Source organism: Anoplopoma fimbria, chromosome 17, assembly GCF_027596085.1.
Source record: "Anoplopoma fimbria isolate UVic2021 breed Golden Eagle Sablefish chromosome 17, Afim_UVic_2022, whole genome shotgun sequence".
Lineage (NCBI taxonomy): Eukaryota > Metazoa > Chordata > Actinopteri > Perciformes > Anoplopomatidae > Anoplopoma > Anoplopoma fimbria.
Window position 1 is genome coordinate 8,846,486 of NC_072465.1, and position 20,952 is coordinate 8,867,437.

General features: G+C 41.4%; 1 protein-coding gene across 1 annotated transcript; it reads right to left on the bottom strand.

Moving 5' to 3' along the window:
- Positions 1–5,515: 5,515 nt before the first annotated feature.
- On the bottom strand, positions 5,516–19,687 carry txnrd3 (thioredoxin reductase 3). Its single transcript, XM_054616963.1, has 16 exons — positions 19,342–19,687; positions 18,659–18,719; positions 17,571–17,680; positions 17,140–17,247; positions 16,955–17,027; positions 16,734–16,853; positions 16,448–16,590; positions 15,171–15,286; positions 14,386–14,611; positions 13,866–13,958; positions 13,305–13,381; positions 11,516–11,672; positions 10,214–10,321; positions 9,749–9,844; positions 9,492–9,626; positions 5,516–6,761 (listed from the first exon to the last, which is right to left on the bottom strand). Exons 1-16 carry the CDS (start codon positions 19,456–19,458, stop codon positions 6,699–6,701), a joined length of 1,803 nt encoding a protein of 600 aa, XP_054472938.1. The 5' UTR covers positions 19,459–19,687; the 3' UTR covers positions 5,516–6,698.
- Positions 19,688–20,952: the final 1,265 nt, after the last annotated feature.

Here is a 20,952-nt window from a genome sequence, read left to right on the forward strand (position 1 = left end):
CGAAGCCCCGGTGACCTAGACAGTCAATCCAGGATCATAACGGAAATTCTTGTCTGATGGAACAACCCAAACCCCTAATCTCTTGATCCACTTTGGAATTTGAAGGGTGTCTCGAGCTTCAATAAATAAAAGACAAGGATAATAAAATAATGACTCTTGGAATACAGAATTGTATTTGACACACTTTGTATATGTGATGGTGGCGTCACGGGGAGTTTTACCTCCACGGGGGAGAGCACATGACAGCGCCAAGGCCTGCAGAGTTTGACTTTAATCCGACGTGTGATGCGACAGCTCCCATCCAGGGAGGACTTCCTGCAGCACTGCTTCTGACCTCTGACCTTTTCTTTCACATTCCTCATGTCCATCTCCCCAGGCATCGTGGATCAGATCCCCAAAGTGAAGTCAAGATGGGTTAGGAAGCACGCGACTGATCAAACCCCTAGGCCTGATGGCGGGACGGTGTGAAGACCCGTCAGTGTTTACCGTGGAGTGGAATGATGGGTAATCGTCGGGGGGAGCAGGGTTAAGGCAGGTCAGGAGTCAGCGCATGCATTCTCTCAGCGGCCGACCAATCTGACAAGAGGTGTCAAGTAGAATCAACGCGTCAAGGTCAAAGGTTATGGTTTGGCTTGGAAAGTTGGGATCTGATCTGAGAGGAAAGTGATAAAGGAGAAAAACTCACTTACTGTTCCTTAACTAAGAGATCCTGATTGTCGTCGTACAGGAAGAGCTACTGATGAAAGCCACGCTTACGTAATCAAATCTCACATATATTAGATACATATAATGATTAGAACAAGAGAAATAATTAACCTGCATGAAATAAGAAATCAGATGAGTTTAAGTCAGTCTGTGTGTTTGTGTGGATGGAAGCCGGAGGATCTCTGTTTTTAATCACATGACAAAACAATTACAGAACAAAAAACACACATTGCAAATTAATGTTAGCAGGGTTGTAAAGCAGGGTGGCCCACTGCGCAATTCAATTCATAAAGCCTTAAAATTAATAATTACATTAAGTATTATTGATTAACTTAATAGTTAAAAATGTACATGAGACTTCAATAATAAAAAAAGAATATATATATATAAAATATGAAAATGATCAAAGTAACACTTTGCTCTATAAACATGAGAATGTAAAAAAGGTATATATATAAAAATATGAAAATGATTACATATTTCTCTTTATACACAAGGCAGTAAAACATATAAAATGAAAACGATCAATGTAACACGTCGCTCTAAATACATGAGGTGGTAAAAAATGTAACAGGGCTATAGGACAGGAGTTGTTCCTAAAAATGTAATTCAATGTGGTGTTATTGGTATGTTTCAAAGGAACATTGTTGACAAAACATCAATATACAAAGTACACAACGTTGTTCATCCTGTATGAATGAGGATATGAGGATAAGGTGACATGATGCTCAGAGAGCAGAGGTGGGTTCCTCCTCTGTGGATCTGACATGAGACCAAGGGTCAACTACCAGCTGGAGAGACTCTGTGTGCTCCAAGTCCTCCTCTCTCTCTCTCTCCTCTCTTTTCCTCTCCTCTCCTCTCCTCTCATCTCCTCTCCTTCCTGCCCTGAAGATTCATTAATAACACATTTTGTGCATCAGAGGAGGAGGAGGGACGGGGACACACTGATTTTTGGGGAACATCGTGTCCAAAGGAGCAGACTGCAGCAATGTTCATCAATGCAAAAGAAAAAAAAGACAATCTAAAATAAATAATGATGCCACAAGTTTCTGAATAAATAGATTAAACTGTTTATAAACTGTAGTTTTAAACTCATTTTGATGCAAAAAAAAAAGTAGCTGTTGTAACTGAAAACAGCAGGAAGCATTGGTAAATCTTCTGTGACTCGGTGCCTCACGTTAAGAGGAGGTAATGAACTCGAGGAAATTATGGTGTAACGTCTATAATGCTGCAATAAAACATACTGTACCACCAAGAGAAAGAAAAAAAAAAGATTCCACACAGTGAATACAGGGCCAGAACAAACCTGTGTGAGACTGTGCTGCCCTCTAAAGGCCAAAGGCTGTAAGCAACATCAGAGAGTACAAAAAGTTATCGAGCAGTTATGCAAGTCAGGACCTGAGTTTGAAAGAGACACTTACATCAGTCACAAGTAGAAAATTAATTTGGATACATTTTGGATGATTTGGCTTTTTTAAAAATGAACCCAGTGTTAAATCTATACTTGTCTCATTCAAAAGTGGACGGCCCAAATCTGTTAATCATTTCCTGCGAACACGACAGAAAGTTTTCCGGTCCTTATGTAATGTCCTCGGGTGTAATATATATATATAGATCTTGCTGGGCCACGATGATAAGTGTGTTGTAAAATAGCAAATCATAGTGAAACAGGGATGACTTTACACTTCTCAGTAAATGCACTCAGTGAAGGCTTGAGTTTCCTTCTGGCAACTTCCAGCTTTTCCAGAACACTTAATACTGCACAACATCCTGCTGTCTGCAGCGAAAGGCAAAGGAAACAGTCTGGTCTTTCAAATGAGGGTTTTATTGATGTAGATTTTTTAATTTTTTTATAAAGGTCTTAATTGGAGATAATAGAGGGAAGCAAAGAGATTTAAGTAACATGAGAGAGGACGAGGCCAGACTGAAGTCCACTAGGGTTTGTCCTTGCTCTAGTTTCAACATTAGCTGTTTCAGATGTCACTTCCTTATTGGAGGGTGGTTGAGTAAAAGGATTACTTTTTTTGCATCATTTTGCTGGTTGTTGCAAGATCATCTCAATATAGTGAAAATGTACTGGCAAAGAAACTGAAAAGTGTTTCTACTCTTTTGTTAGGATTTTGATAATCTATTCTTTAAACAGGCCCTATTATGCTATTTTCCGGGTGCATATTTTTATCTCAAGTTACAGTTACAACATGTTTACATGCGATAACGCTCATAATCCTCCTTATTTTTCTCATCCTGGCTGTCCTGCAGCACCTCTTCTCACCCTCTCTCTGAAATGCTCCGTTGTACGATTGCTCCTCCCTCCAGAAAGCAAAGTCTGCCCTGATTGGTCAGCTAGCCCGCTCAGTTGTGATTGGTCAACGTTTCACATTTCAGAAAACTCTTCCTCCGGAGCTTCAGCTCTGTTTCTCTTTTGTTGTTTGAGGGCGGGCCAAACTAGCCGGTAGGAGTTTTACGTCACTTCCGTTACATTGTGACCTCATAAAGTTACGGAAGTGAAGGAGAGAATTCAATCGAGCCGTTTCAGGCAGCTCAGGAGCAGTGTGTCTGAGGGGGAGGGTAACTCCTTTTAGGCGTGGCTTCAGGTTTTACACTCTACGGACCTTTTACATGTACAAAAATATATATAACACACTAAAGGAGAGGGAAAAAGTAGAAAAGCACAATAGGGCCACTTTAATTTATACTTTTTCAAAGAAATGTGGTTGAATGTGTATATTTGGTGGACATTTGGTAACAGAAAATGTTGCAAACTAACTACAATGAGACACAAAATGACTACAAAGAGACAGTAAAAGTCCACAAAGAGATGCAGGGCAACCACAAACAGACACCAAACAACTAGGAGGAGACAAAAAATGACCACAAAAATGACTACAACTCCAAAGAGAAATAAATATGGCCACAAACAGACACCAAACGACCAAAGGGGACAAAAATGACCCAACAGGGCCCCAAAATGCCTATGACTCCATGGAAACATGAAATGACTAAAAAACAGACACCAAATGACCATAAAGAGACACAAAATGACCACAAAGAGACACAAAATAACCACAGCATGATCCTATACCTTTTGTTCTTCTTGGTTGAACAATGGATCAGGTGGTGTATTTAAGTCACATGGACTCACAATTAGTTGTTTATACTTTCATTGGAATTTAATAAATTCAGTGGAAGATTAACTTCTAAATGCTTCTAAATGTTTGCGGCACATAAATCCGTTTTTAAAAGACCAGCATCATCCTGATCAGCTGGCAAACTGAGCTACTGATCCTCTAATATAATACTATAATACTACGCCACTACTTCCTCATTCCTTTGGTGGTATAAGGATGTAAATACTGTACATTGAGTGAGATGGCCAAGCGTCACACATACGGTTGGAGCTCAGTTTTGAACCCCTCAGAGCAAACTCACAAACCATGTAAACGTGTCGTGTGCTACTGGAAGAACAAACACCAGTGAATCCATTAGCTCCTCTCACCGGCCGATTGTCCTCAATCAAATGGGTCCCATCCAAATGAAACTCATCAAAGCCAGCGTTGTCATGGCAGCCCGTGCAGGTGACAGCGTTCTCAGATGTGAGCCGGTGGACCCGACAAAGGCTTCACACCAGCCCAGACACTATTGATCAGGACCGCGGAGGCTGAATGGTCCCAAAGAAACCCCAGACCTCCAGAGGAAATGATGCTATTATATTGTCCACCGCTCTCTGATGTAGATGAATGGGCTCCACTGTACCAGCTTTATGAGCAGCACTCATCTCAATGCTATTTAAGCTGTGCTATTGTGTTATTTTAAGGTGCGAGGGACATGAATCCCCACGGCTGTGAACCACAACATGAAATGCAAAGGTGAAAAAACACCAATAAAATTTATACTCGTAATTGTATTTCCACGTTATTTCATCATTCAGATTTACTACATTAAAGTTATTTTTTTGAAATGCCCCTTTTTAATGATTTTTTTTGGGAAAATTTCCCAAAACACCTTTATTCTGTCACATTTTAGGTTTACTGGTTAGCAGACGCTAGCGGGCATGTGATTGGCTGAAAGGTTAGAGGGCGATGACATCACCACTGACATGACAAGTGACATTTTGACATAAAATGTGACATGGAATTAAGAGTTATTGGGCGAAAATCCCTTCATGAAATAAATACAGGCCCTTTAGATTAAAATTAAAAATATTAATATATTACAAAAATAAGAATTAACATTTTGTAATAGTAATTTCAGTTTAAATAATTTCACCATATATTGATACATTTTTATATTTTGCTGAATGTAGTCATTTTAGATGTATTTCTTAATGTCTTGTTTATATAACACTTTTTTTACTGGGCGCCATACAGAACAATGGAGACCTGGTCTGAATGTTAAGTCTAAATCTGCGCATCGTAAAAACATGATTATTATACAGTAAACACAATAACACTCCTCTTACATAAACTGTTGGTTCATTGCCAGGGAAGCTGCAAATGTCTCCATGTAAAAATGTAAGACCATTATACTATCAAGTTATTTTTGTCCTACGTCTGTTAAAGGGATATAAGAAATTTGTCAAAATAAAATCAACTGAAGTTTTTAATACTATTATACACTAGATAACCATAATAACCTTTTTCCTGCTATTAATATATATATATTTTTAAATGTTCTTTAATATAGCGAATGGTTTACTTTTTTTCAGTTTGGGACTGCCAAATGAAAATATAACAAAATAAGTTAATATATTCAGGAAAGTGAGGAGCGGGTTGATCTGCGAATGAAATAAGTGAAAAAGTGGGACAACAGAGAAGGTGAATCCATCATTTATTAAATCTTGAGAGAGAAGTAATCTACAGTGGTTTGACACCAACGAACAAGTCATTTATACAGAAGACCAAAGTCGCTCACCGACAGCAGTCAGAATGCAGCCCTCTAGAGGATTGAATATATCTTTCACATACACATAGAGCAGAAGGCGAACGGCCAGATGCGACAAACAAGCATTCAATTCATTTAGTAAAAACCTTTTTATTTTTTTAATGCACCAATCCGTACAAGTCAGGTTGTATTTTCCATTCAATGTCATCTGGAAGCACAACAAGGTTTGAAAGGATTTGCTCGGCTCATGATCTCTTTGCAGAACTGTTTGGATAAATATTTTAGAGGGAGATAAAGGGAGCTCTCTTAAGGCAGAAAAACCCTGGTGCCTGCACATAGCAAAGACAGCTACATGTATGTACATCAAGGTCATCATAAAGGCCTCGTAAGAGGAATGTGTGGAATGATGGAGGCTCAAAAGAAGAGACGATAATGAAGAGACAACACACACACACACACACAGAGACCTGATTAAATAATAAGTTTCCATCATAAGCTGGAGTTCAGAGCCGTGCGTCCATTCAAACCCTGCTTGTGCGCCCGTTTAAATCAGTCTTATTAAAGTGAACGTCAGTCTGTATGCCGTCTGTATACTGGGGCTGAATGAGAAGAGTCTGAAGTTGGGGAATTGGACGAAGGGGTTTAGGCCGCCATCAGGTTCTCCTGTAGAGGGACATCGATCCTCGCCCACCTAATTTCAGGTTACGGGCCAGGACGTCACAAACAGCCCAAACACACACACACTCCTATGTGCGTGTGTGTGTGTTTGGTGCTCCTCAACAGGGAAACGCTGGTGGAGCCCAGTGGAAAAAATAAATAAAAAAAATCAGCAGAGTAACCCCGCTGTTCAGCAGGCTGCACTCACATCAGAACTACCTCAGCTTCCTTCAGTCACCTCTAAGCTCTCCAGCGAGCCACCAACGAGGGCTTCAGCCCGTTGGGGCGCCGGCCGCGGCGTTAGGGGGTTTGCCCTGAGAAACGGCTGCTCTGAGAACGGAGCAGCAGGAGGTGAGGATGAATCTAAAAGGTCGACTGAGAGCTAAGATGAGAGCTGGTTTTGGTGGGAGAGTCTTAATGTGAGAGCAGCCTCGCTAAACGAGCAGGGTTTAACCTCAGCAGCCGGCCTGGGCGATGTCTCCACCGGAGCTCTTGGTCACCTCCAACGTGGTGAAGACCTGTAAAGACACGGAGAAAGACACATGTCAGGAACACGTTAGGCCTTTTCAAAAAGGCTACCTGGATTTTAACAATTCACAACTCATTGTTTGAACTAAGACGCTTCCTTTTGTTTGTGAAAGCACAAGATGTTACTTTAAAGCCGCCCTACTCCGCTGAACTGTAACGTTAACTAGCTCAGTGGCGCTAGGTGAGCTAGCAGTATCCTTCAGTGCGGTGATACGGTTGGCAAGTGTAGAGAGAAAATAGTTCCTACATGAAACTGCTCACAACAAGGTCTATGGATTATCTTGAGTAACCGGGTCATAATTTCTGGACAGAGACATCGCTGCTGAGTTTTTAATATGCAAAACAGAGTGGTACTAGTTCCATTATTTGGAAAGAAGGCGGACATCTCTACGGCTGATATCTCAAACACTCACGCCAAAACAATCTACATTGATAAAAGCGCTACAGGTAAGAGGAAAAATATGTATTCTTGATTCCCGGGGTGAACTGTCCCTTTAAAACTACAATATCATAAGAGAATGATAAACTTGGACATGGGCACAACATGGTGAAATTAACACAGTACTGCATTCATTCAAACTTTCCTACAAAATTTAAATGAAAGTAATTTAAAACATCAAACGACTGAACGGCTTAATGGAGCGCAATTATCACCATCCTGCATTAACATAATTAAGGTATAATGGTGAGAGCTGCAATTAAGTTAATTGATACACATTATGCATCAAAGTAGACGGGCAAAACTGAAATGTAAATATTCATCCGGTAAACGACCTGGCACAAAATAATATAGATGGATAAGATTAGATTAAAAACGCTCTTCAAGTCGGGCCTCTACAAACAGACATGGTAATACTGTAAGCCGTCGCCCGGCTAGCTGAGTGAGGGGAGCAGGGCGTATTTCAGCAGGTTTAACACTTTGGCAAAGCTGATGCAGAGTTTTGTTTTTTTTCCACCACATGTATGGGACCAACATGCAAATCTTACTGGACATCTACACACATGCAAAGCTTTCTGTTGAACGTGTTCAACATGTTTGTTATGCAAAAAGCCGTTTAGGTTCTGCGATGCTTGTCCTTTCCTGCTTACTGGTTAGTCAACAGAATGCTATTGCAACACGCTGTGAAGAGCAGCAATGTTTATCTGGATAAGTACAGTTCAAAAATATATTTTAGACTGATTTTAACAGTCTTCAATTAGCTGTAGTCTAATGCAAGTTAGACTGTAGTTTTGACACTACACAACATAGGTGTGAAACCAAAAACGAATTCAACAATCGATAATAAGAACTAAACATTTGCCATTGCTAATCACTATTTGCTAATACATGTTCGACAGTTTCACAAAGAGATACAAATAAAGACAGACTTCCCTTAATAGCACAAAGGCCTGTTCCTCCTGTCTCCAGACTAACTCTGAAATAAGATCCATGCTTGGCAGCAGTCAGTAAGTGAGTGTGTTTCATGTGCACTAGTGTGCTGGTGTTGAGCCTCGAGGCCTTTACACACCGTGGGTGTGATGAGTAACCAACAAGGAAAAGGAGTACCGTATTTTCCGCACTATAAGGCGCACTTAAAAGCCTTTCATTTTCTCAAAAAACGACAGTGCGCCTTATAATCCGGAGCGCCTTATATATGGATTGATTCTGGTTGTGCTTACTGACCTCGAAGCGATTTTGTGTGGTACACGGCGCTCTGTCAACATGTTTTAGTACGACTTTGGTAAACTACAAAGCCGCACCGCAGCAGCATTACGGCCACCGTAGTCAGGAGCGTCGCGGAGTAATACATACTGTGCTTCACCATCATATTACAGTGTGTGTGTATAAGGACCCCAACATGGCTCCTGTCAAGAGACACGCTTACGACGCGGACTTCAAACTGTTCAGACTGTTTTTTTTACGTGTTACAACTGAACAGGGTTGGGAGTTATTTTGAAAACGCTCATTAACGTTTGAACAATGTTGAGAGTTATTGTGAACACGTTTAATAAAGTTTGACTGACTGACTGTTTTGTTTCGCTTAATGCGCCTTATAGTCTGGTGCGCCTTATATATGAAAAAAGATCAAAAATAGACCATTCATTGACAGTGCGCCTTATAATCCAGTGCGCCCTATAGTGCGGAAAATACGGTAATAGTACACCATCTTGGTTTGGACTACGCAGCCTGTGTTTTATAATTCTCCTAAGTAAAAGGCACAACTCTTGTTGAATACATGATTGTTGATGCCGTTAATTGCAGGGCCAAAGCTCAGCTTAAGAATCGACCTTTACTCATGACAAAAGCACCCCCCTGGTGTGTAAAGGCCTTTGGTCCAACTTTGATCATAATTGGGAAATGATGTTAACACAGATCATAATAAACCTGGTAATTCACCAGAGGAAAACAAGGCTCATAATGAGCACACTGTGGAGAGAGTTATAAGAAAGGTAAGAGTTTTTAGAGAGTGCGGTAATCTGTAGGACAAATACAGCATATATGGTTATTTGTATTTGTACCCAGAGAGTATTCTGAACCTGAATGAGGAGCTGGCAGAAATACTGAGCCCCGCAAAATCTCAGCTCTGCTACAGGTCTAGAATACCGCAAGGTGTATTCTTGGACTGTTTGTAAGTAGCAATGTAACCAAAGCCAACACAGTGAACCAAACGAGACTGGAGACCACTAAAAGATGGAAGGTTTAAAAAAAAAATATATATAATGACAGAGTTGACTTTTACCTCAGCACATGTTGGGTGGATGCCGATGGTGCCGTCCAGCTGCTCCTTGGTGACGCCGCATTTCATGGCCACGCCGTAGCCCTGCGTCACCTCTCCGGCATTTGGCCCCAGGTAGTGGAACCCAATGACTCGATCCTACGGTGTTACCATGACAACAAAACCAATCAGTGGTTTGACACAAGAAGGGTGGTCTGCGTTACTGGTTGCTTAAAAGGCCCAGATCTGATAGGACTGTGTAGAAGAAGCAATAATCTTACATTGTCCAGTTTATTGCAGATGATCTTGCCGTAGCACCGGTTGTTGTCTCTGCCGGGCACAGTGAACTCCAAGGGCCAGAACAGACTGTGGTACACCTGAAGGGGGGGGGGGGGGGGTTATTACATTATTACAGTGTGAACAGCAAAGCAGCATTATATGAACAATGAATAACATCAATCCCATTAATAATACTGAGGCAGGTAGGTTTTTTTTTAATGCTTCTCCAATAATATAAATCCACCATGTCTGCAATTAAACCTCAGAGACAGAGAAGTTTCAAAATAAAAGAGACATACTGCAAATATGTTTCCAGACAAATCTGCTCATGTAAAAGTATATCATTGATTTTGGGGATCTAAATTACAAAGTTTTAGAGATCACTTTACTCCAGCTAGTCACAAGGTTCACTCTAAAGTGAACCAGACAGATAATAAATGATTCAGGTGACAGAGTGTGCGTGTTACCTCGAGGTTGTCCTGCCCGTAGAGCTCCATGGCCCTCTCCTCTGACAGACCGCAGGAGCCGTACTCCAGTGGGGTGAAGACAGTGGTGGGAACGTTGACGTAGTCACACTGCACCAACAGAGGAAAAACGGTTTGTTAGGGGAATAAAGCCTCTCGTCACAGGATATTCCAGTGATCATTTAAAAAAGTTTTTGTCAACACCAAAGTGAGTTTATGTGCTCTGAGCTCCAACACGGTGATGAGAGATGTCAGCCTCTGCATCAAAAAAAGACAGTAAAACTAGCAAACGCTTTTTTAGGAGGTACTTGTATATACTATGCATTACGGTAAGAGCGTATAAGGACTGACTTTAAAATAAAAATGGACTTTCCAATGGAGGCAATCTCACATATATTTAAATCAGTAAAAATAAATAAATAATTAAAATAACTAATTTAGTCCCTCAAAACTGTACTTCAGAGGAAAAAAAAGAAGTCATTTCTCAGAGTGTCGTTGAGAAACTTCCCGTTTCCACAGTCCAACTTCATTTCAAAATAACAGCAGACCAACATCAGGACATTCTGATGTTGAATTTCATTATTAAAGCCCTCTAAAATGTCAAATACAAGCTCTTAATGTTCCCTCTGAATTCTGACTAGTTTACTAGAACGATCACGCTGGTGTGTTCATCAAATCAGGTTAATTAAAAAGTTGTGTTATGGAAAGATAGAGAAAATAGAGATATACATTGTATATTGCTGCATAGCCTAAAAATAGAGAGATAAAATGTATGAGCCATATTACCCAGCCCTATTTTCATAAGCTATTGTAAATATATATTAGTGGATGGATTGAGACTGCCACGACTGTAATAAAAAAGGAAAAGTGAAAAATAATTCTTCAATTTAATTCAAGTATAAATAAAAAAGGCACAACATTTGCAAAATATTCTTATCTTTTACTGTGGCATAGCTTAATTATGTTTCACGTTTTTGAACGTGACAATATCTGATTAATGGAGATCACCTGTTGGACAAGTTGAACTGGGAATTTCCGTGTACTTTACTTTATTTATACTATGATATACACATTTATGTTATACAAGCATCCTTTATTCATTTTGAGGCATCTCAATTTTTCTTATATTTCCATACATTTTATCACTGTGTGACCACGTTAACAAAAGCATAATTTTTTTATAGAAATCAAGGAAAATTCAGATGAATCTACTTCCACTATCATTGATTCATTACAGACTGTGTGTGTTTTGCTGTTTATACAGATCATTATCGTGATGGTATGTGTGAGGTTAAGGCGATGTACCTTGAGTGTCGAGCCCTTGTAGAGGCGTCGTGCCAGCAGCTTGCCAGCCTGGATGGCTACAGGTGTCAGCTCCCACTTGCCCTCCAGAATGTCTCCAATGGCGTAGACGTGGGGCACATTGGTCTGCTCTTCATCGTTCACCGGAATCTTGCCATTCCTGAACGGTGGTCAGAGAGGACGGTGAGAAACAAAGCATTAGCATGGTTTACTGGGCCCAATTCTGATGAACAATCTTTAACAGCATCAGGTTCGACACTGTGCTCATGTACTAGTTAACATTCTCCCGATACAACCGCGTCTGATACGACAGCAGTTTAACTGAAAGCCCGGTTAAACAGTTAATTATCAATATCCATACTGCAAACATCTATGCTTCGTTTGTCAGGAAACGGTGTTAAATATTACAATATCAGCAATGGCCTCATGTTGTATATTTATTTTATAATAGTCGGAAAAATTAAGTTATTGTTAGAACTGTAATGGTCTTAATATTTTTACTCTGCATCAGCAAGTACTTAAATGCAAGTACTTGTTTTGTAGAGAAAAGTGGTATCGGTACGTCCGTACTGAATCTGATGCAGAACTTTCTGTTGAAGTCGCCATCTTGTCAGTATTTTTCTGAACTTGACGGTATATTTTTACTAAAAGAAGAACATTTAACTGCACTTAAAGCTTTTTTTTTTTCTTGAGAGAAAGATGTGTTTGCTGTCCTTCCGGATTGGGCTTAAGTTTAACACCAACTGGTCTCCAGTAACCAAGTGGCTTCCATTGCTCTACTTTTGACCATTTTGGCCTTCCTGTTTTTTCCATTTTTTTTAGTAGAGCGAGTAAAATCACCTTTTATCTTGAAATAATGATGGCAAAAACGACAACACTACTTCAGAAATACTGATCATATATCCTCACAGCTCAGCCCTGCAGAATGTATTCGGTTTACATTTTTCCATCAGTCAGCGCTTTGTCACATGCTCTAACTGGTTGTTCTCAACAATTGCGTCCAGGGACATTTTGTTCTACGCCCCTCGGTCTGACAGCCGACAACCCTTTAAAATGCAGCAGAGGACCGTCTATCCATCACAAGGAAAATAGCAAAGTGAGCCTTAGGTCACGTCGGGAGAAACATAACTGTAGTATTCAGATAAGCCACATATAAGCTCTCTGGCTGTGTCTCAGCTCCATCAGAGTACTACTGAAATCATAAGACTGGGTCCATGTGACCCACCGAGGCTCTTTTAAGCCAGCCTCATGCTGTCTTAATCCCTGTTGGCCTGTTACGCTGGAACATTCAGCCATTCACAAAAAAGTTGAGGGACAAAAACCTCAGAGAAAAGGCTACATTCCCTATACTTTAACTATTTGTATAAGTATCCAGTTCAAAACTTAACACTTCAAATTATTGTTTTAACTTAAACTCTACTTTTTTAATAAATAAAAAGGGAGGCGATATACTGATTAAAGACATCAACCAAAATGGAGTCTTATAATATACGTACATAAGATCAGACAAACCAACATAAGGACACCGGCATGAAAAGCTCTTAGATAATTCATTTTAATGATTAGAAAGCAGCTGACACACTGTAGGGAGGGGGGGGAGAAACACCCCTCCTCTCCCCATACCGAATCCCCAACAACCCCACCCCTGCAGGGAGCCATGGGGCAAGAACTGCTGAATCACCATGACTGTACCACGAGTCTTAAAGGCACAGGCCGCCCCATGTAATGGGATAGACGTATGGAGGAGAGAAAAAAAAAAAAGGAAAGATACGCAATGAGATAATAAACTTACTTTGAGTTGACTTTGACCCCTATCTTGTCCAGGCCGACTTTGTCGGTGCATGCGTCCCGGCCCACTGCTATCAGCACCTGAAGGACAAAGAATTGTAGTTTAAAAAAGGAAGGAAGTCCTCGTCCTCGTGTCGCTCCTGCAGGAAAGTTGCTGGTATGTTATGAATGGCCAAATGTAGCCTTGAGACTAAATGTAAAAAAAAAATAAAAAGAAAGAAAAAAAAAGAGATCTGCAACATTTTAATGCTAAATCTAGAAAGCCACTCCCCCATAAATTATCGTTACAAGTGTAAACAACCAACACGGCCAATAATTTCATTCAAGCCGATTAAATAAAATGCTTTGTCAGTGCAATTGACTTATTGATTGTTGTCTAGCTGTTGAGACAATTTCAACAAATATGGCAAAAAATGCTTCTAAAATACATTACCTACCCTAGCTTTAATTCATGTTTCTATGTATATTTATTTAACAATGAACTATTTGGGATTCCCTTTAACATTATTCTCCAACAGTACTCCAGTAACAGATGGGCGAGATGAAGCGACAGATGAGTACGTACCGTGTTGTACTCCCCCTCGATGAGCTCATCAGTCTCTGTGGACTTGGCTGTCACCTTCAGCCTGCCTGGAGTGCCTGCTTCCAGCTCCTCTACCTGACAGAGACAGACAGACAGACAGACAGACAGACACACAGACACACACACACACACACACACACACACACACACACACACACACTAAATTAGTTTGTGCTTCTGACAAATGTCCAGCTGAGAGATAAAAACTTATGATGCAAGACGGTAGGACAATAATCCTGATGCTGTGCAATCACAGGATTCAAAGTCTGACGACTACCAGATGCCTTTGCTACCAATGGAGGCTCCTTTAAGTGAAATGACAGCGTCTTAAAATTGTCTAATGAAAAAGCTGACTTAAAACACATGCTTTCATTTTGATGGCTTATAAAAGTTTGCCCTTCAGACAGCCCTATTGAAACAAACGCTTAACTTTGCCACGAGTGTGTAAGTGAAAGTGCTGCCTCATCTAAAACGCTATCTCGTCAGTCCGGTTGACGCTCACCTTCACAGGGACGTATTTGCGGAGGAACTTGACGCCGTGCTCCTCCATGTGCTCCCCGGCACGGTTGGCCATGTCCTGGTCGAAGCCCCTCAGAAGGATGGAGCGGACCATGATGGTGACGTCGAGACCCAGGCCGGCCAGGAAACCACCGCACTCCAGCGCCACGTACGACGCCCCGATCACCAGGGTCTTTCCCGGGCAGTGGGACAACGAGAAGAGGTCGTCGCTGGTGGACAAGAGCAGACAGACACAGGATGTTAAAAGGCTAATGATAACTTCTCATATGTCCATTTGATTTTTAGTTAAAAATGAATAGACTGTAGTTCTCCAATTATAACACACGCTGCTGTCTTAAAACTAAATTGGTCAGTGACAGTATACGAAACACTACCGGAAACTAGACAAATGATTTGTCGAGGTGGGGTTGTGTCTTGTGTCACACCACAGCCTTTAGTTTGAGGTTTTTGTGGGACTAAGTGAGCAGCATGAGGCCATTTGTGGGTTGCCAAAACAGCAGTATAATCACTACAGACACCTGAGGATAACCTTACATAACATTTAAACAGCTGGGAGATTAGTCAACGCCCTGAGGAGAAGCCACCCCAGGAGGACACAAGCGTCCAGATCATTAAAAGGGTTGTGTTTGTGTTTTCAGAGATCACACACTTCTGACATGTGCTCAACCCACGCTCTGGGCTTATAGATTCTCTCTGGGAACACAGCCTGTCATTAGATAGGGCTGGGTGGTGCTACAGGCACCACTGTGACTGGCACTGAGCTCTCACCTGGTGATGCAGTACTCCTTGTCTCCAGGGATGCCCAGGTAACGCGGCCTCTCGCCTGTAGCCAAGATAAACTTAGCCGCCGTGTGAATCGTCTCCTTCCCTCGTTTGTTTGTCGCCTGTCAGAAAATACAAACAAAAACTCTGTTGAAAGCTACAATAGGCAATCCTGAGTGACTCATTGAGCGCAGTCTATTTTGTCAGTGATGTGCAGCGTGTTTTTGTTTTTATATTTGCTTTGGGTGCAGCTAGTGATGTGATCGCATCGCAATAATATGAGCCAACAACAACAATGTTGAAAGGCAGCCAAAGTCGGAGGTTAAATGTTTAGCAAAGCATGTTAAAGACAAAGCAAAAAAATAAAAAAAAGGTTGCCACAACAGGCTAGACAACATTTCAAAAGCAGACAGCCAGGCCCTTTTTCTGGGTCAAATCAAATAAACAGTTGTATATTATAGTTTTAGAAAATGACATTTGTCAAGTCTACGAAGACTGGAACCAAACCAGCCATAGCAGTTAAAGGGATAGTACTGATGTTTTGAAATGGGGTTGTATGAGCTACTTGTTTGGAGAAACAGACAGGAGTACCAGCACGGGAGAAAAGCAAAGTACTACTGTGGACAGGGGCAGCAGCAAAACGTATTTTAGCAGCCATCAATATCAGTTTGAATATTTTCACCACTTTATTTTGCCATCAGACAGCCAGGGAACTTAGGCACTAATATCCATCTATGTTATCATCATAGCCACAAGACTCCATTGACTGAAATTGTTCCGTGTGTCATTTTATCACACGGAACAATAGAGTTGCTTGTTTAACACTGACCTGATAGTTTACACCAAAGTCACACAATAACAGGAACAAACCAACCAATCGAGGCAGTGGTAAACCAGCATCTCCTGTGTTCTGCAGGATTAAATGACTGTTTTTGTCAATGGAGTTTGGCAGCTTTGAAAGAGAGCATAGCCAACGGCTTCAGTTCCCCGTCAGAAAGGCGGTTTAATGGCGAATTAAAGTGGTGCAAATATTCTAAATATATTATACACTTAAAATGATATTGATTCTTTAAGGTGACTTAAATAAGTGGTGCTGCACACAGCAGTAGATTGCTTTACTCCCGTGCTGGTACTCCTCTCTGTTCTCCAAACTGAGGACGTGCTGACATTATCTACTGTAGGTAATACACTGTCTACGAATAAGTACTGCACACACATAAAATAAACTTAAAACATTCTCAAAGTACAATCAAGATTCCTCTATATCTAAAGTACTCATTTACCTTGATTTTGTGTGGTTCGATGAACTCTGCATAGGCATTGACGTAGTTGACGCTCTTCTCCCTCAGCGCCACCCTGTAACCCCAGTTCAGTGAGCCGATGTAGTTGTTCACCGCCGTCTTCATGGTGTCCCAGTTGTGCTTCACTGAGTGCAGACAGACGGCCGTTAGTAGAATCAGTGGAACGCTAACAAGTGCCCATTGACCAGACTCGCCCCTGATTTACCGCGGCAAACCGGCGCGATGTCCCCCCTTCGTGACCTCCGGGGTCGGCGCTCTGAGCCCTCACCTGTCTCGTCAAACTCCCAGCCGAACTTGCGTGCGTCCTGCATGGCGGTGCCCAGCACGGCCGTCTGGTGCATCAGCTTCTTGGGAATGCAGCCCACGTTCACGCATGTTCCGCCGAGACCTGATTGACCACAGTGGTTGCGCATTAACAATTTGTGGAAATGGATTCAAATACATACAGTGCATCACAAGTATCTTACTAAGAATCCTGAAGCATCTTACCCCAGGAGGTTCCCTTTGGTGTGGGCACAACATAGTCCAGTACCATGACCTTCTTCCCCAATAAAGCAGCTTCCTGTTGTCAACAGAGCCAATGTTACTGCAACGTTATGTAAATCTGTGATTTCCTAACACCATTCTGTGTAAAGTGGAAAACGGTTAAAGGCGGAGGTAACCCAGTGTATCACCTTTGAGCAGGCCAGGCCTCCAGATCCTCCTCCGATCACAATCAGGTCGTACTCATAGGCTTCGTTGTCTCCGCCCAGTAGCTGCTTCAGGCTGCCGTCTTTATGAGCCTGACAGATAGATTAACGCAATTTTGCATCAATACGACACTTATGTACATCAATCACGTAGTGACATGCTATAACACTCCTTTCAAATAACGCTAGAGTGACTCAAACAAATGTTAAACAGAGCTTTCTCATAACAGCTATTATTATTATTAACTAGTGTCCCAATACGGGCATTGCCATGTCATTACACTGGGTTGGGCATCAACTTGAACTAAACAGGCTCCTTTGTACATAGTGTCTGGAGTGTGAATAAGTCACTTGATGACTAACACAAGAAAAATCCCTTCAAGACAGTCAACTATCTGCACACATGTGCTCCTCACCTGCAGTGTTTTGTCACAGCCGCCGACGTGCATCTTGTTGATGAAGACGTTCGGAACGCTTTTTTGCCCGGTCATCTCGAGCAGCATCTCCTGGTAGTTGGTTCCATCCTCTGGACGGGAGGTTAATTTGTTAGTACAAAGTGAGCAGGGTACCTGATTACTTTTAACCACACCTTCAATACATCTTCTTTTCATATGGTAATCAGCATGACTAATACACAAAGAATAGGCAAAAATAAAAAAGGGGAAGCATGACATGGCACAAAATGTTTCATGTTTATCATTTTCTGCATCCGCAAACCGACAAGTGTCTTTCTGTGCTTACACCACGGCTACTCCACTACAAGCACAGACACAGGCTGCGCTCAAATGGTCGCCTACTTTTCAGAAGTTGCGAAGGTTAGAGTTGACCAACAACACAAAGTAGCACTGTTGCCATGGTTGCCTGCGGTTTAATATCCTCTACTAATCTAGACTGGAGGTCAAGCTGATCATATTGCAACATATTGATAAGAGATTTCCCTTAGCTGAAGCTACGTTAGCTCGTTATATATTCTGATCAATCATATTCTTAATGCTGATTAAGCTCGTCAATCATTCCTTAATTAAAACCGTCAGCATCCCTATATAATGGCTTTGACAAACAGCTGACAGTGTGACATAAAGAACTCTACGAGACAGAGCAGTTAGAGATTAGAGATTACTGAGATATGCTTGAGGCCAGGGTATCTTCACAGTGACTCAGCAGGTTTTGTGCTGCTGCACAGTTCGAGGAAACACAACATCCCCACTACATAGAATACACTTATTGTAAGTCGCTTTGGATAAAAGCGTCTGCTAAATGACATGTAATGTCATAATGTAATGTAACATAATGGAGGATTTTACACAGTGCGTAAAGAACACTGTGGATTTGAACCATGCTTTTCATGGTGCATCTTAATAAATGAAGCAAGACAACATTGGTATCATTTTAGGCGTTCATAAGCATTATGTAAACACTCAAACGTGGTTTATAACAATCAAATGTAGGGGTGAGCAGACATATCTAGTAGTTTACATAATGTACAGTAACAAAACTATCTTACCTATGAGATCCAACTCCACGACGTTACACTCGACATGCAGCTCTTTGAACAAGTCTTTCACCTACAAAAAAAAAAGAAAAAAGTGGAAAATTATATATATATATATAGATAGATATTAATTTCCTCAGTCACATGGTACATATTTTCCACGCGCAAGACAGCAATGACTTCCGAAACACCCGTTCATAATAGCAAACACACTCACAGGCCCATCACATACTCCACACCCATGAAGGCAGCACAGAGAGCTTTGTTTCAATCAAACCCTCTCATGCTGTTAATTTGTCGTCCACCTCCCCTCCAAGTGTAAAGTATGTTGGCGGAAGAAGGACCTTTTAACGTCAGCTATGAACTCTGAGTTATGTAACCAACTTTCATAAGAAGTACAACCACACATTCAGATAAAAGCCAGGCGGCTAACACGTTAATGACTTCATGATATAATCTTCTCCAAATGTCGACCTGAAGTACATTGTGGTTAACGTTCATTGCTTTCTGTGGTTTGGCTACGTTGTAGCTCGATACAGCAGTCTGCTTCCGATGCAGCAAGGTCGCTGGTAGCTTTAACGAGACAAGGAAAGGCCAGCAACTAGACAGAGCCCGCGGACTTCGTGGGAGAAGATGGAAGTTTCCGACCGGCGTTAGCGATGTCTCCCTCTACGAGAAAATAATAACTACTTTACCTGGACACAGTACGGACAGTAGCTTTTACTGAACACCATCACTTGGTTGGCGTCAATGAGCTGCTGTATCCGAGTCTTGAGCTCGTTCTTCCCGGTGTCTTTGTCGACGGGAGGCATGTTCGAGGTGTTTCCGTCCGCCTGATAGACGGCTGACGAGAGGATACGAGAAGACCTGGAATTAACCCCACCGAGCCTCTCTTAGTAGATGTGCGGATGTCTCCCGGGCGTCTCTCCAAGAGGAAAGGACTAGAAAACCGATGAACTGCGAGGTGGACCTCGGTTCTTCTCCCTCCGCTGTCAGCAGCTCGTCTACCAACCGCGCCAAACGTCGTTTACCATTTCTTGTCTCGCTTATTTGGGTGCGCTCGATCTACGTCACCTTGGTCGCCCGCATGATCCGTTGCTCATCATTGTCAAGGGGAGGAACTCCACCCGCACGGGCAACGCCGGGCATCAAAACGTGCCTAACGACACAAACGTCACCGGGCTGCCTATGTACATGCAGTAAAAGCACAGGAACTATTATCCCGAGACATATTCATATCGATTGAAACCCAAAGTATTTAATTAGGAGCGTGTTTTAGATCGATCAAAGGTTGGGACGACCATAATAAAAAATAAACGGCCATACAGGCGCCTCTGGAAGACAGCTAATCCTAAATTAAGAAAAGAAAGTGAAGCGAAGCAAATAATTGAGCCTGTATTGCAGTTTTGATATTGATATCAAACGAATGTATGTGAATAATTGATAATGTGGAGCTCTGAGCATTCAAGATTTCTAGTCTTACGTTACGTTATGAGTGGTGGCCCGAGAGAAAATAGTCTGTTATCTAGCGCCATCTGTCAGTGGAATTAGTCCACGACAAGTAACAGGTGCATTGAGTATCACATATGTATTGCATAATGCACCTTAATGGTTCGTGGTTTACTCTTCTTACAACTACTCAATAGATCTCCACCTCTTCTCCCGACACGGTATATCCATGTCTCATTAGAGGCTATGACCATTATCATTTCAGTGTTCACTAACTGTACCATGGTGATCTGCAGACTCTGAATAGAACTTTACCTAAAGTTTGTTTCAGACCACTTATCAAATTTACTTTATGTTATAGGGATGGGAAAAAATGAGAAATTATATAGACTGACTAGTATCTATCCTTTGATCAATGTCAATCAAGGTCTGTATAAAACTACATTTTCTAAAAACTGCAGAGCAGTTCAATTGTATTCACATAGATTGATATGATTTTCTTTGATACAGGTTTAATCTTAATTAAAATACATTGTAAAAAAAAAAGTTGTAAAGAAAAAGGATTCTGATTCGAGTCAGTAATTAATCCAGAAAAGGGGCTCTCCAGCATTTGCATTTCAGATTCTCAGAAGAAACAGACTAACAATCATGAACGATCAACTTCAAACTACTACTACTTGTTCTACAAATAATTAAAATGTACAAAATAAGGTAACAGCTGTAAGTTATTGTACTGATGTGTAGGGCCGTAGCCAGTAGATTAGCACTGGGGTCAGGGGTCCTTATCCCCCCCGCCATCACATCCCCTTGAAAATATTAAGACACCAAGATTACAACTACAAGCAGGATGTAACTTT

Excerpts from the sequence above, each read along its gene's own strand:
- txnrd3 (XM_054616963.1), bottom strand. The coding sequence starts at position 19,458 with ATGCCTCCCGTCGACAAAGACACCGGGAAGAACGAGCTCAAGACTCGG. Across the intron at positions 16,591-16,733 it reads CTGGGAGTTTGACGAGACAG|TGAAGCACAACTGGGACACC; the intron begins GTGAGGGCTCAG and ends GTCTGCACTCAG. Across the intron at positions 10,322-11,515 it reads ACAAGGGCTCGACACTCAAG|TGTGACTACGTCAACGTTCC; the intron begins GTACATCGCCTT and ends CTGTTGGTGCAG.